Genomic DNA, 15,711 nt, shown 5'->3' with positions numbered 1-15,711 from the left:
CTGTCACATACGAAGTTACACAAGTTTCACACAGGTCTTCACGGTTCCAGCAGATCAAACTCGACCCTACACAAGTTAGTAAACCCATGCAAGCATTTCTGCTGAATTTTCAGGTTGACAGCAAGGCAAGCAAGAACTGTCTTAAAATCGACCCTACATTCTACATTATACCCTGTCAAGCCTTCAATTACAACGAAATTGTATATAGAACGAAATAAGGTACTGAAACAAAAATTCAGTATTACATTCATTCAGTATGTAGCTATTCCAAATATAACATGCTTTACGGTATCTTAAAACGGTTTGCGTAAATAATTAGTTCTGCAGTCAGTGTAACAATTAACTAAAATATCGAGTCTGCAAGAACATGCATCTTCTCCTAGTCACCAGGGGAAGTTTACTACAACATCCTGAGACAGGCTCGAAACCACCATTACTGTCGAAGCATCACCTGGTACAGATGTAGCTCCCGATTTTGATACTCATAGAAAGAAACAGAACCCAGAGAAACATAAACAAAAACCATCCCCGCATCACCACACATCCTGTCTTTCCAGAGAGTGAGCCACCGACCGGCACCAGATTGCCAGAGTTTCCGTCATTCTGCGACAGCTGAACAGAAAACACAAGGTTGACCACCCCATCCTTTCCAAAAGACCAGTCCATCCTGTTGTCACTTGAAGTTATGTCTCTAATTCTAATCATGGCTGCAGTAACATGAACCGAACTGGAAGACGATGCACCAGAATTTAACCGAAGCATTGCTTCTTTAGCAGGGAACTCTGAAGCAAATGCAGGTGGAGCAGGTATGCTGCCCAACATCATGTGACTCGCCTTTTTGATGAAGGGATAGTTACCATCTGCACCACCATAATCGCACACAACCCAGAAGGTGAGGAAAACATGACCAGTGATGGAATACAAAAATTATTAAATATCATGTAAAAAACCTAAACCCGTACTCCTTATAATGATAGGTACACATTAAGAGAATCTAAAGGATAAGTTACCAAAAAGGGTATGATAGTGCATTTAATAGCTGAAATTAAGATACTATACCTGATTCAAACTTGCACTCGGGCATTTTCTTTGACAAAGATGCATCATCAGTATCCTCTGGTTGTACAAGATGTTCGCCTCCCATTGGTTGTGGCTCTGGTTGTACAAGATGATCGCCTCCCATTGGTTGTAGCTCAGTTTCACCATTCAGAAGCTGATATACAACAGTTTATTAATTGAAAGATGCTACTTAAAATCCGAAATACAAAAGGAAAATGAAACTTGAGAATGTACCTTCTGGTCAGATGGACCTTGGTCAGGAACATAGCCACAAGAATCAAAATCAATATACTGAGAGATGTCATCATTGGCATCAAAGTATGTAAGGTACTCATCAAGCATGTCAAAGCCTGCAGTTGACTCGACTGGATTTGAAAGATCATTAGTTTCAAGGAACAGCCCATCACCAAATGGCTTATTCTCAGTAGCATCCAAATATGGTTCATTAAGTGAATAATTGACGACAGATGGATTTGCACCATCGCTTGGTTCAAGAAAGCATTCATCTTTGACTGGTTTTGCATCAGCCTCATAGTGCTCTGTCAAGTCAACAAACTTCAAGTCCTCGGGATTTTGTGAGGTTATATATTCATTTTTGACTGGGTTCCCAACCGTCTCATAATGCTCTGGGTATCCAAAGAACATCTGGTGTTCGCAGTATTCCGAAGTTTCCCCAGTGCCCATCACAGCCTTTGTATCATCTTCAACAAAGTCCCCATAATGCTCAATGTAGTTGCTCGTCTCCCCATGGTAGAAGTTCAAAGGAGGTGGTGCACTTTCAGACAGAATTCCTGTGTCAAGATTCTGGGAAAAGAAAGTATTTATAAATGTACAGTATCCAAGCATGGCTTAGCTGAATCATGTGAAAAACTTTAGAAGAAACTGACGGAAAATGAAGGCCCCTGGCATCTCATATATGTGTTTTATATACCTAAACAATCTACATACTATTATTTATGAAAACCCTCTTGTCAACCAAAGAGGATAAATGTCAATTATGCCCTCTTTAAATTAAATAGTTGAATAATACGTATGAATATAGTCATTTAGTCACACCAATATCTTATCTCTACCACACCTTAACTCTCTCTGTCCCAACCTTAAATTTTCTATCTACACTAGTTTTTCCAAGTTAAAATGATTAAGATGCCCTAGACCAGATGGAAAAAGGATGCAGATGTTTTCCATTTCTAATTTCCAGTCACATAAAGGTTCAGATGTGAAGATTAATCATCAAAATATCATGCATAATGCATTATTCTAGAACACAATGATCTTTTCAATCTCACTACTACGGCATCATCTCAGTTCCTTCAATTTGAAGACGCTTCTCGTGGCACCGGCCAGGACCAAGAATATTTCGAAATCCATCAAATAATACCTATTGTCTTATTCTACAATCTGGTCCTAATTTGAATTTGTCCCCGTTAGCAGATCAGATCTAAGAACTAGTTAACGGTATCACGTGACAAGAACAAACAAAAATTACAGCGTAGTTTGAACTTACAATACAAGGGACATCTAAATGGTTAGAAGACGTAGCATCAAAGATCAACAAATCCCAAGGTCAGATTGCAACAATTCGGGGTTGAGGTAAAGGGTGACAGAGCATCAGAGAGAGAGGACACAAAGAAATATCATCCAGATCCATTTTAAAAGGACACCAAGATTCTGCCAACTTTCAGAAAATTGTACACTGTAAAAAATTACCAACACATTAAGGTATGGCAATTATGAATGATATCAATGCAACATTAACTTGTAATACTGCATTTATAGTTCATTTGATGGAAAGTTCTGCTGAGTGAACATTATTTGTTTCAGTATTCTAGGCTAGACAGTTACACACCTTTATGATGCTCTTTGAATAATAATTGAAACGTAAAAGAATTCCTGATATACATACTTAAAATGCAATAAATGGTTTCACAAATACATAAGCCCAGTTCAACAGAGAAAAAACTGTTTGTAACAGAAAAGGCAGAAAACTGCACTCCAGAGAAATTTAGGGAACTATTATTAACACTCCAAAAATCTCATTCTACACTCCCCACAAGTGTATTTTTCTTTCCAATTATAGAAAGTTCGGGGTCCAAAATGAGATTTTTGGAGTGCCAATAACAGTTCCCTAAATTTAAGAATGCAAATAAAATTTTAAGAAACAATGCAAAGCTGGCAAAACTTACATAAAGTCTCGCCAAGTTTCAACCTTAAGGGGGAGACCATTTTCATAAGTTAAAAGAAAAGATAACCAAAATTCTGATATGAAAAAGAAGATTGGAAAGCTAATGAGGTAGTTGTTCTGAACACACTGTTATCCAGAACAAAAGAAGAGCAGCATAATAAGCAAAAATAAGAACAAAAATCTTATTAGAGTAACTATAGAGGCTGTATTAGTCATTCTTCTGAATAAGTGGTGAAATTTAAATAAGTGATCCCGGAGTACAAAGCTTCAAATATTTTTAACAGGAACCGATGTATAAATTCAAATAAGATACTCCCATATTAGTAACATACACAAATACTCTTTGTTGTTTCCTTTCATCTCATTATAATCATTTCTTTATGAAGAAAAAAAAAACACTAAGCTCCTAAAGCAAGGGCATAACAAGTCCATTTGCTGACATTGGGTTACTTATATATGTACAGCTACAACAGAGACCTTTCAGCATAGTCATGTACAGGATAGCCAGATCAAGTTAAAATCATTTGCCCGACCAACTAGGAGCCCTCAGCCATACTTAAGCTCCAATAGCTGGACACAGTCAAAATATCTACTTTTGATTTATCATAGCACATCCAGGGGTTTCCCACAACTGGGGGAGTTATCTTTAAATTCAATAAATTCCGGCCAAATCTACTCATCCCCATTTCAGACAATTTGAATTCGCCTACAAAACACGAAATGAAAAGGGTGAATGAATAAAGAACCTGATCAAGGTCAAATGCTTCAACATATGCCCCATTGTTGACATCCATTGCTTCATTATCAGGCTCTTCGCTGACTGCCACTACATTAGCAGCCGCCTCTTCCCCAGGTACACAAGTCACGTCATCATCGTCCCATTCCTCCTCCATAACTGGGGCGCCGTACTTCTCCCCATTCTTCGGTCCCGTGCCACTCTTCTGGAATATCCTACAAAGCACATACGGATCCTTCTGTACCCATCCGCCACGACAAACCCAACAATCAATTCCAATTCCATAACATCATAAAATGCCAACAGAACAATAGCAACGTCAACAAAAATCCAACCTGTTGAATTCCAGCTTTTTCCAATTCCTCGTTGGAAAGGCGATACTCATGCATAACCCAATTGGTTCTTGCACCGGTGGGGGCTCGCCCGCTATGGAAAACCAAAGTCTTCTTCATCCCAACATCCCGGGAATTATGTTTAATGGGGCGATCCTTACCCGTAGTCTTCCAGTACCCTTTTTCAGTAGCCCGATTCGTCCTCGACGAATTTCCATACTTCTTATCCAGAAAACTGAAAAAGTACCACTCCAAGTCCCTAGTCTTCAGCTTTGACTTGCCTAATAAACCAGAAAACGAAAACCCAACAAAAATAAAACACAAATATAACCGCAATCAACGATATGATTCACGTATGTATACTTATGAATGTATTGAAAAGCATAAGAAAAGGTTAGGATTTTTGACCAGGGAGGTCCCAAGGCTCGGTCTTGTAGATATCGACGACCGATATGGGGTCAAATCGGAAATTCTTGCCGGAGACCTTACGCTTCAGATAGTACCAGACTAGTTCTTCATCGGTTGGGTGGAATCGGAACCCAGGAGCGAGTGAATTCTCTTTGCCGCGGGCCATGAATTAATCAAATCCAGCACACAAAAAAAAAATGAGAATCTTTCTTTAGGGCTTCGAAACAGAAAGGAATCGAAAGAACTGAGAATTGGGAATCGGGAATTGGAAATTAGGTTAGATTAGGGTTTGGATTGTAACGAAATCGGAGAGCTGAATAGTCATTGGGTAGGTGTGCCAAGTACGATCCAGTTCGTCGTTTCGGTAAATATATAGCGTCGTTAGCCTCACGGAAAACTTCTCCGCGAAGAAATGGAGGTGATTTTTTTGGGTCACAGGTGGGTAGTTTTATGCCGCTTTACGGACATCGCAAAGGTGACTCATGTGGGACGCTGCACAGGTGCCACGTGGCGTGGGTGATGATATGGGCTGATGTAATTGCGTCCGTCGAGTTACTTGGAACGACACCAGATTGACGTACGAAGAAATATAAATCTGTACGAAAAAATTAATTGAAATTTATTTTTCTCTCCATTCACCTCTTAAAAGAATTTTCATTTATCTTTGGTCCCTAAATTGAATTTAGAGGCTCAAATTGTTGATGAAAGTCTAACTAAAATACATAAAGATTAGGGTGCTGGCTTTGTATATATATACATAAAGATTAGGGTGCTGGCTTTGTATATATATATATAGAGAGAGAGAGAGAGAGAGAGAGAGAGTATTAATTATTGTAACTAAGTCGTTATGGAAAGCTTATAAGCGTAAATAGAGAAGAAATGATGATGATAATGAATGTAAATTTTAAAAAAAGTTTGAATAGGCCATTTAGTATAACAGTTTAGAGGTTTTTTTCTTTACTTGTAAGTGAATGTTTTAAGTTCGATTCTCGTTAAAGACAAATTTGAACCACGTTATTGTTAATCCACTGAGAGGTTTAGCTCACTTCTTCTCTCTTAAAAAATTTTAAATAGAAGGTCGAAAAGAAATACCAACTTTTTAGGAGTTATTGGGATAAAGAAATATTCTGGTTCATACCAAAAAATATATATATTAATACATTTTAATCTACTCTAGTTAGCCAACAAAAAATAATATTACATCTCTTTAAAATAATTTTTTGAGCAAGTGATCCTTTACCACAGTGGTGGAAAAGGAGTTGAGTCATTGGATGACGACGTGGGTTTGAGCCCGTCTGTGGCTAATTTAACATTTAATCTAACAAAATCTATTGTTTGACAAAAAAAAAATATTTGAAAGAAAGATGATTTAAACTTAGATACAAGAGCGTGAGTGCACTACTTTAGTCAACTGAATTAATTCACATATGCCATATATACTAATTATTTAAAAGAAATTTATTTATGATAAATGATGGATTGCCTTAGCGAATATGGTCTACCTCTGCGACCTTCCCTCTTCCCTTTCTCTTGTTTAGACTAACAATGTCGCATGTAACAAAAATTATTACTAATAATATATTAATTAAAAATAGTAAATATACCTAGATAAATTATAAAACAATCTTGAGGACAAACTCACATTTGGTATAACCAATTTTAAAATACGCATTGAATTACTTTCGTAGAATCTTACACATAATGATTTCTGAAATTCATTCAATTAACTCATTCTTCATGTGTGCTTCGTGTGATCAAATATTAAAATGCTTAACACATTGTTTCTGATGCTCCACGCACATCGTGTGTTGTCGAATTTCTAACATTTTACCAAATTAAATGTATGACGCATTGTTTGTGATGCTCCACACATATCGCGTGTTGTCGAGTTTCTAACATTATATGCACCAGCCTCAACCTCTGACTTCCATTTTTTAATATATTTGACGAAATAATTTATTGGGTTGTTTTACTTTCAAATTAACATCATTTACAACTGTGCGGTATAAACTATTAAAGTGTCTAATATTTAGTTCAGACGAGTTGTGTACAAGGAGATACATGTTTCATGAGATATATACTAAATTTATTAGAAGAGCACTGTAGTGTGTCGTTGTGTGTAGATATATTTTTGTGTTTATGCAAAGATAATGAAACGTGTAATGTAATTATAAACAATTAGATACCTTTAGTTTTCACAAAAAAAAAAAAAAAAAAAAAAAAAAAAATTAGATACCTTTATTTCCTTTGATATTTTGCTACTCAACCTTGCTTATTTACCTTATCTTTGTAGATCACAGTGTTATGGCTCGTTGGTGCTTTTAAAATGACTGAAAACATTTCTAGTAAAATTGACTTTGGTCTCTAAAAGGACTTTAAGTGCTTTTTGGAGAAAGCACCAGATATGTGATTCTTGCAGTAAGCACTTTGAGTGCTTTTCCATGACTCACTTGAATTTTTACTAAGGATTGATTTTTAAAACATTTTCATCAAAAGTGCTTTTCAATTATCTTAAAAGTACTTTCAAACGAGCCATTAGACAACAGGGCAATATGCCTTGTAGAAGAGAGCTTAGGTGCTCCTTATCGTTTAGTTTAATTTGATGCTTAATTTGTGTATGAACTAGTGTTTAATTATTAGGAAAACTAATGAAAATGACTTGAAAATTTTGAGTTTTAACGATAAGGACAAAATAAAGGGTAAAGTGAATAGTACTAGGTTTGACTTTTTAATGTATAAATACGATTTTTTGTTAAAGTAAACAGTACCATAGGCTTTTCTTTTCGTTAAAACTCCTATTATTATTTCAAAGTGTTACTTTACTAATTCTTTGATGTATTTAAAAAATCAATGTTCAATTGTTTTCTGGGCTGTGTTGCTCGTGATCCGCGCGTTATATTTATAAAAAGTTCCTACAAAAATGTACAAACAGTAACATAACCTAAAAACAAGAAGAAAAAGAAAACTCTTAAGGGGTGTTGTACATGGAGTTTGACGAACTTGACTCGACTTTAAAATCCAAATGTATTCTATATAAATTTTTAAGGAGTCAATAAAAGTTAATGTATTAAATGTAGATTTTTTATGACTTCTGAAAAATCTATGAAAATTTGGTGGTATTCAATTATAATTTTTTTGTGAGTCTACAAAAATCAGATGTATTCAAAATTTCACTTATTTTAAAAGATTTTAAAAAGTCATGGATTTTGATGGACTTTGAGTGCTTTTATAGTTATTTTTGTCATAGCAAACCAAGCCTCTCCCCATCAGATTCTAATGGATTTTATTTTTCTTTCTCTATTCTTTGGTGAGATATTTCACCACTACTATAATGCAACGACTACATTTATCACCACTTTCACTATTGTTATCACCATTTTCACCATCACGTCGCCACCACCACCTACACCATCATGACCATCACCTATGCCACCATCATCACCACCCCATCACCACCTCCCCCATCCTTACTCCTCTACCACCCCAACACCACCCCGCCACCACAATCATCCCGTGACACTTCCACCACCTTTGTTGCTACCACCACTTCATAAGATCATGATTGCCATTTCAATAATGAAGACATATAAATAATAATGCTTATTAATAAATTGGTGATTAAAAAGTTCATGAATATCGGTAAAATTTAAAAAAAATCTAGCATCAAACTGTCTAGAATCCTGCGAAAGTATCATTTAACTCCTTTCTTTTCTGCCAAAGTACATAAATTAAAATCTATAGAATTATATGAAGTTTATAATAATCCGTAAAAGTCCACCATATTTGTGAAAGTCTGTAAATTTAAAAACTCAACAAAAGTCCGTATAAATCTTGATACACAACACCACCCCCTTTAAACTAAGGAACATCGAACATTGGTATGATTCTTACTAAAAATGGTTCCGATGCGTAATTTTTTGTCATCGAAATTGAGTTTTTCATTGCTGCATAAAACAGAGTACAAGGAGCTTGTGGGAGCTAGATGGGGGTCTGTAAAATAACCTCCAAGAATGAAGGAGAAAGAGCGCCTAAACCATCTTGCTCAACAGTCACAATCAATTGTCATTCTCCAAATCACTTTCAATGAAGGGAGATAACCAAAGTGGTTCCCTGAAATTGATGCATTTGCTCACTAGTCCTCTGGGAATTGCAGTCCCAGCATTCAAGTAACCACTGTCTAAGCAATTACTTTGGTTAACTAACAAGGGCAATAAGCTCGAAAATTATAATAATTAGGGTCTAAAACTGCCGATTTCGATGACAGGTACAACACAGTTCAGCTTGCTACACGTACAGCAAGCTTCCTACACGGTTACAACATCGTTCGATTAACAACAGAGACAGCTCTTACCCTAATAGAGAAAACATAGACAGCACTTACTCTAATAGAGAAAACATACTCACTGTAGATAGTTCGACGAGGCCCCTAAGGGGCCGATAACTCATACAATGAACACCAAGGAGTACATACCACTACGAATCCACTAGGCGACTCAGACCTTCTTCTTCAAATCCTCGTTCTCCTTGTTTAGGAGATCAATTCGGGCTTGAAGAATGTTGATCATGGCTTGGGCACTCATCATTTCAAACTTCAATGTCTCCCTCTCAATTGAGATTTTGTGGATCTCAGTTTGCAAAGTCTCTATGTATTTCAAGCAGCTGGTAGGCACAGAAGATTCCATCAAAGCAGCATTGAGTTCAGGAGGAGGTGCTGGGGTAGTATCTTTGGGTTCAAGGGATTCTAACAGCTGATACTCCACCAGTGCAGACAGAAAATTTCTGGTAGTCGTCATCGATGCCTCAGTTGACGCTGTTGTTGTTGTAGACGAGCAAGGGTCATGTGTCATCCCACTTGAAATCTCAGAAGCATTTGAATGGTTAGAACTTGAGTCGTTATGCCGCCTTCTTTTATACTGGCGTAGTTGCCCAGGTTGTCGATTAAACAAAGTTAGCAAGGGTTGTGCATCATCTGGACCTGGTGACGGAAAGTCATCTAATCTCTCTTCTCTATTAACCACACATGTCATAGGATAATCGTCAGTTTTCTCCGTCTTGCATGGTGGTAAAACAGTTTGATTCTCTGCTGGAAGTTCAGGAACAACAACAATAGCCTTGCTGATTGCCTGAGTATCCTGAAATGAGCAACCAAGATAAAGCAAATTGTGGATATAAGGAGAATTGAAAATACAAAGAAAAAAAATGAAAGAAGCTACGACACGCAATCTAAAGTATCGAATATGATGAACAAAGACAATATAAATGGGAATGTCTCAAACAGGTCAGGTTGGTTGTTCACAATATACCATGATATCAACTTTGATTGTTTACAGTAGCACATCATTGTCTACTTCTTTAAGTGTATATTCACTTACATAAGTTCCATGACATGCGGTTGATATTATGCATACAAAACATAGCAACAATGATAATAGATATGCGGTTGATAGTATCCACACAAAACGTAGCAACAATCATAATAACATGTAAATCAAAATCCAAATTGCACCACCATGGATAGTTTCAGCATATATTTAGAATTAAAACCTCAAGTATGAAAATAAGAAATTGAGATATTTATAATGATTCACAAGTCAAGAAATACAGTTACAATCCCCAACACAAGACCGATGCTGCAGCCTACGCTAATAAGAGAACAACTTTTTTGGCAATGATAAAAAGAAGGCCTTAGATGCATGGTCAGGTAGTTTGGTTCTATGAAAGGCGTGTGCGTCTTTCATTTCAGATTTTTTGAATCCATGGTTTCAATATACAAAATGGTCAAAAAGAGTCATCTGTAGCACCAGTGCCAGAAAGTAGCACTACGAACAAGTAGCTTTTTAATTTCAAATTTATGTATCTTGGTTTCATTTTAGCTAGAATTTAAAGAGTGATTGTGATTTATATTATCCCGAGATTTCTAGGTGTTACAAATATATGTATGGCAGATCACAAATATACGGCAGGTCAACAGACTACGCAATAAAACAAAACTCAAGGCACATTTAACTACCATGTGGTAAAATCTACCTTTTAATAAGTTACTTTCTTTTTAAGCAGTTCTATCTGTTATTTTTATCCACAAGATAACTCTTGCATGTAACAACTATCAATTAATACTAGCAAAACAGCCATACTAAAACCCAAACGTAAAGCATTGGTGGGGGGATAATGGCGAAACTTCATTAGAAGACTGAGAACCAGGTCACTCATTCAAATTAATATCAGGATTCTGGAGTGTAATGAAATCCTGATGTTTCTACTCATTACAAGGGGCTAATGACAACCCTTAAAATATTCTTTTAAACTCCAGAAGGATCTATAAATTAACCTGAACAATGCCTATAGCTCTGCAAATCTCCGTAATAAAAAGAAAAGGAGAGCACAAATAATGGAAACACTGTTGTCATGACTTGCCTACTTCAGTTTCATAATTTTTCTATAGGGTGTTGTTCTTATCCAGATCCTAGGCTTTTCTTCAGGTCTAGCTCTCCCCTAGTTTAACCATTTTTCTTATGCAAAACACAACCTTTTTTTTTTTTTTGGAAGAACAGAAAAACATAGATTGGCAAGTCGAGTATATATAAAGAGGGTGAGAAGGGAGAGAGAGCCAGTTAAACTAGTATAACAGTGACCTAAATAATCACCTGGTTAAGTTCCTTTCTGTACCATTCATAAGTTGACCTCAGTGTTAACAATAATAATTGTTTGACACAACAAGAAAATCTTAGGAACTGCAAAACTTGAATGTTTACAACTTAACCTGCTTAGGAATCAAGAAGGTAAATTGTTTTGCAAAAGCCTCGTATATCCCCCACTTATGGTAAAAGATCATTAACAAACATATCATGACAACCAACAAAATCCACTTTCATCACATTTGAACCTAAATCATTGTTACCATTTGGATTCTTCAAGACTTCTCCTTCACCTCCTGGTCTTTCAAACAGTTCAAACATACTTCAGTCCATGTCACTATAATCGTTTTTATCACCTTAAGCAAGAAAAATTGTCAACTTTCTTGTAAAACCTTATCTCAAATTTCAACAATTGAATACCTTATCTCAAACTTCAACAAATGAACCTTCCAATTGTGCAGATGCTCTCTACAGACCAAGCAACATCACTGCTCTTTATCCTAACTCTCATAAAATACAACAAAATAAACAGGTGCTTAGCTTCTTTCTCAAGGTACTTCATCATGGCTTATCAAAACTTTGAGAAACAGGTACTTTATGTGGCGCCTTATCACATGAGCCACTGATCTACGACAAAACCTTGATAACAAAGAAAGGTTCTTTATCACATAAGCCACTGATATCAACTATTCCACCGTCTGATATCTTTTTCTCAAGGTAATTTATCCCTAATCTCAAAAATCATCCTATGCAACCTCAAGAGGGTCCACCATGTTTCCTATGAATCCTCAGAGACGCCAGTTTTAGGCCACATGTTAATAGAACAGAATGATTCTCCGAGCCACATGTTCACTGAAGCACAATTCATTTATAGCCTAGAGGAAAAATGTCAAGGTCAAACAGTTTAAAACAGTACTGGATTATTAGACCGTACAATATAATAGAAAACCTCTATTGCATAATTGTAAGACGTTCTCAGAGATGACATGTTCTAATCCAAAATCAAGGACAAAGAAGACTAACCATCCTTTCAAAAGTACCTTTTCATTATAATGTCATCCACCAGTCAATGCGGACCTCCTTTCACACAGGGAAGGCTCCTTAAATTGTCTTTCAAAGGTTGATTTCAACAATTATGTATACTTTTAGTTTATAAGCATATCATGATGACACCTATAAAATACTAATGCACATATGATAGAGATACAGAGGGTCATATGCTATCATCCAAAATATATAGTCACTAATTTGTGCAGACCTCTTCAAAGAACGAAAGAGTATATGGAAGAAAAAGAAAATGGTTTGAATTAGAAAATTCCAACCCACCAGAATATTGAAAGTTAAGTTGGTGTCAGTGAGTTCAGTCCACAAAACAAAAACAATGAAAACTCACATGTCCAAGAATACAATATACAAACTCGCCGTTGGTGCATATTGGATGTTATGCAAGGAATCCTTACTTTATTATTTCTGTGATTCATCAGATATTTGTTAATACCTAGAGACGATGAATTACCCCGAATGCCTCAATAATGGACCTTAAGGTGCATGCTTCACTAGTTTGCTTGGATCCTTTGATTAGGTTATTCTAAAAAAATGTTGTCATATAATGGGACACAGTCATCACGATATTAACTAAAAAGAAAGTGGGGAAACCATTATTTGCATTATGGATGAGCAAATCCAGCCTACACGATAATAAAGAACAAAACTTTATGTGAATAGATTTAAGAATATAGATAAATAAACTGAAAGCACAAACCTGCTCAATATTATTTTCTGCACTGGGCACACTGTGACCATTTCCTGCAGTACAAGTTTCATGACAGTCACCTTCATTAGTGGTTCCATTGTCATCTACTACAATTATAGCACCATGACCAATTCCTTCAACAATATTTCCTTCGACAGAAATGCCATGACCATTTTCTTCGACAGAAGTGTGATGACCACTTCCTTCGACAGAAGTGCCATGACCATTACGTTCGACATAAGTGCCACGACCACCTCCTTCGACAGAAGTGCTGCGACCACTCCCTTTGACAGAAGTTCCATGACCAGTTCCTTCAACGGAAGTTCCATGAGCAATTCCTTCCATGGAACTTCCATGACCATTTCCTTCAACAGAAGTTCCATGACCATTTTCTCCATTATATGCAGCTTGACCATTTCCTCCAATACATACAGCATGCCCATTTCCTCCAATATGTGCAGCATGTCCATTTCCTCCAGTATATGCAGCATGTCCATTTCCTCTAATGTATGCAGCAAGTCCATTTTGTTCACTACGAGCAGCATGTACCTTTTGTTCACTACCATCAGCATAATCATTTTGTTCACTACATGCAGCATGACCATTTCCTACCACAAATGCATCACGACTAACTACAGCTACAGTCCGGGTCTCTTGACCAGGAACCAAAGTTAACTTATCATCATCGTCCCACTCCTCCTCAACAAAAGGCGCATACCGATGCCCATTTGGTGGTCCTATATTGCTTTTGTGAAATACTCGACATAGCACAAACGCATCCTCCAGCAGCCAAAGCAAATGGGAAACAACAAAAATAATAAATCAGTCTCCAGATGATTGCAAAACCCAACACTTAAAAATACTAGTCCGATGCTTTCGTAAATGTAGATAATGATCTCAGTATTTCACATTATTGTAACACACTAAACCAAGTTAAGTAGTTCACCAAAATCAACTATTCAGCTCATATGCGAAAACTTTCCGCAATCATCAAACAAAAAATAGCATAAGTACAAAACCAGCATTTCTCTCATTTCCTAGTGATTAGCTCATTAAACATAAGTGCAAAACCTCACCTGAATGGCGCCGAGCCCAGCCTTCTCAAAAACTTCATCAACAAGTCTGTACTCATGCATAACCCAATTGGTCCTTTTCCCATCTGGAGCTCGGCCGCTATGGAACACCAAGGTTTTCTTCATCCCCACGACGATATCGTTGTGCTTGACGGCCCGGTCATTTCCGGTGGCCTTCCAGTACCCTTGGTTGGTAGCCCTATTCATCCTTGCCCCATTTCCGTACTTCCTATCCAATGCACTGAAAAAGTAGTACTCCTGGTCCCTGCTCTTCAAGCTCGACTTGTCTAAAAAGACCCATTTAAAATTAGACAAAATCACAACCCCTAATCTTAAAAAGCCCAAAATTATCCAGCTTTATCTCAGCCGAAAAATCAGGCACATACATCATACGGCGAGTTACCTTATAAAATACATTAAGGAAAGAAAAAAAAACCACAAAAATACAAAATTTTCACAAAAAATTAAGAAACCCAGCCACGAAAAATGAAGGAAAATTGAGAAATCGGAGGTGTGGGTATTTACCAGCGAGGTCCCAGGGCTCACTCTTGTAGATGTCGACCTCGGAGATCGCGTTAAATTTGAAGGGTTTGCGACAGACCTTGCGCTTGAGGTAGTAAATGACGAGTTCCTCGTCTGTTGGGTGGAACCTGAAGCCGGGAGCGAGGGCAGTCGGGGCCGGTGGCAGTGTCGGCGGCACTAAGGGGGCGGCTACGGCGACGTCGGCGGCGGCTGATGCTATTATCTGAAGGTCCGCTTCTCGACCCATGAGTCCGAAAAGCTGAGAGAAGGGGAGAGATTGTGTGGTTGATAGGAAGGAGTCTTCTGGAGATTTGGTGGAGGGAAAAAGCAAAGGTAGGGGCTTGATTGGTGGTGAAGAAATGATGGGAATGCCTTAGATTACAAGAAACTGTTTTCTTTTTTCGATTTAATTTTTATTGTGATCTGCTGCTGCTGCTGCTGTTGCTGTTGCTGCTGTTCCTTTTATTTGTGTCATGCTTTTGCCTTCGGGGTTTGGGTGGAGTGAGAAATGGGAGAAAATGAAGCCTACTTATACCGCAAGCACCGCAGGTTGGAAATATCAGCATAATAATAAAAGTCATATAAATATTATTCCACTCTTTTTAATTATTTTTCATTTTCATTTATTTTGTTTTGTTTTCTTTTGGAGCGTGAAAGGGAAAAGTTTTAAGAATTTGGTGATATTTTTCCAAGTTTGAGCCTACTTTTTTTTTTTTAAATATTAAATTAAATCGGATTCATACGAAGCTCTTAGGGTTAGCCAAAGTGGTCAGAGTGAGAGTGAGGGTAATGGGTTACGACTAGAATTCCGAAAACAAACATATTCTTATGAGTGAGAACTAGTGAGATTCGAAAGAATAATATTATTTGTTTTGATTTATTTAGAAATTAATATAATAGTGAAAATCGGTATTGTGCAATTTACGTTATTTTACGCTAATAATAATAGACGTTTAAACCATTACAATCAGATAATAATTTTTTATTATCGAAAATCAAATAATAGTG

General features: G+C 36.9%; 2 protein-coding genes across 3 annotated transcripts; both read right to left on the bottom strand.

The window, feature by feature from the left end:
• Positions 1 to 223: 223 nt before the first annotated feature.
• Positions 224 to 5,301, bottom strand: LOC137733352 (NAC domain-containing protein 78). Of its 2 annotated transcripts, XM_088697743.1 has the most exons (7): positions 4,721 to 5,148; positions 4,316 to 4,593; positions 3,991 to 4,218; positions 1,294 to 1,863; positions 1,177 to 1,213; positions 1,060 to 1,137; positions 224 to 860 (listed from the first exon to the last, which is right to left on the bottom strand). In XM_088697743.1, exons 1-7 carry the CDS (start codon positions 4,884 to 4,886, stop codon positions 448 to 450), a joined length of 1,770 nt encoding a protein of 589 aa, XP_088553869.1. In that variant the 5' UTR covers positions 4,887 to 5,148; the 3' UTR covers positions 224 to 447. The 2 variants fall into 2 exon arrangements, with proteins under 2 accessions (XP_088553869.1, XP_068328605.2); XM_068472504.2 differs by having other exon boundaries at positions 1,060 to 1,213; positions 4,721 to 5,301.
• Positions 5,302 to 8,931: 3,630 nt separating this feature from the next.
• Positions 8,932 to 15,241, bottom strand: LOC137734795 (uncharacterized). Its single transcript, XM_068474077.2, has 4 exons — positions 14,707 to 15,241; positions 14,185 to 14,468; positions 13,118 to 13,888; positions 8,932 to 9,852 (listed from the first exon to the last, which is right to left on the bottom strand). Exons 1-4 carry the CDS (start codon positions 14,948 to 14,950, stop codon positions 9,214 to 9,216), a joined length of 1,938 nt encoding a protein of 645 aa, XP_068330178.2. The 5' UTR covers positions 14,951 to 15,241; the 3' UTR covers positions 8,932 to 9,213.
• Positions 15,242 to 15,711: the final 470 nt, after the last annotated feature.

The sequence above is a fragment of the Pyrus communis genome, chromosome 7, assembly GCF_041283825.1.
Source record: "Pyrus communis isolate YQ-2024b chromosome 7, ASM4128382v1, whole genome shotgun sequence".
NCBI lineage: Eukaryota > Viridiplantae > Streptophyta > Magnoliopsida > Rosales > Rosaceae > Pyrus > Pyrus communis.
This window is presented reverse-complemented; position numbering and strand designations above follow the sequence as displayed.

What these genes read in the sequence shown, in the direction of transcription:
- LOC137733352 (XM_068472504.2), bottom strand. Translation starts at nt 4,886, where the DNA reads ATGGCCCGCGGCAAAGAGAATTCACTCGCTCCTGGGTTCCGATTCCAC. An exon ending in CGAGCCTTGGGACCTCCCTG is followed by an intron (nt 4,594 to 4,720) that starts GTCAAAAATCCT and finishes CTGGTTTATTAG; the next exon opens with GCAAGTCAAAGCTGAAGACT. An exon ending in AAGGTCCATCTGACCAGAAG is followed by an intron (nt 1,214 to 1,293) that starts GTACATTCTCAA and finishes GTTGTATATCAG; the next exon opens with CTTCTGAATGGTGAAACTGA.
- LOC137734795 (XM_068474077.2), bottom strand. Translation starts at nt 14,950, where the DNA reads ATGGGTCGAGAAGCGGACCTTCAGATAATAGCATCAGCCGCCGCCGAC. An exon ending in CTGGGCTCGGCGCCATTCAG is followed by an intron (nt 13,889 to 14,184) that starts GTGAGGTTTTGC and finishes TGGCTGCTGGAG; the next exon opens with GATGCGTTTGTGCTATGTCG. An exon ending in CAGAAAATAATATTGAGCAG is followed by an intron (nt 9,853 to 13,117) that starts GTTTGTGCTTTC and finishes TGCTCATTTCAG; the next exon opens with GATACTCAGGCAATCAGCAA.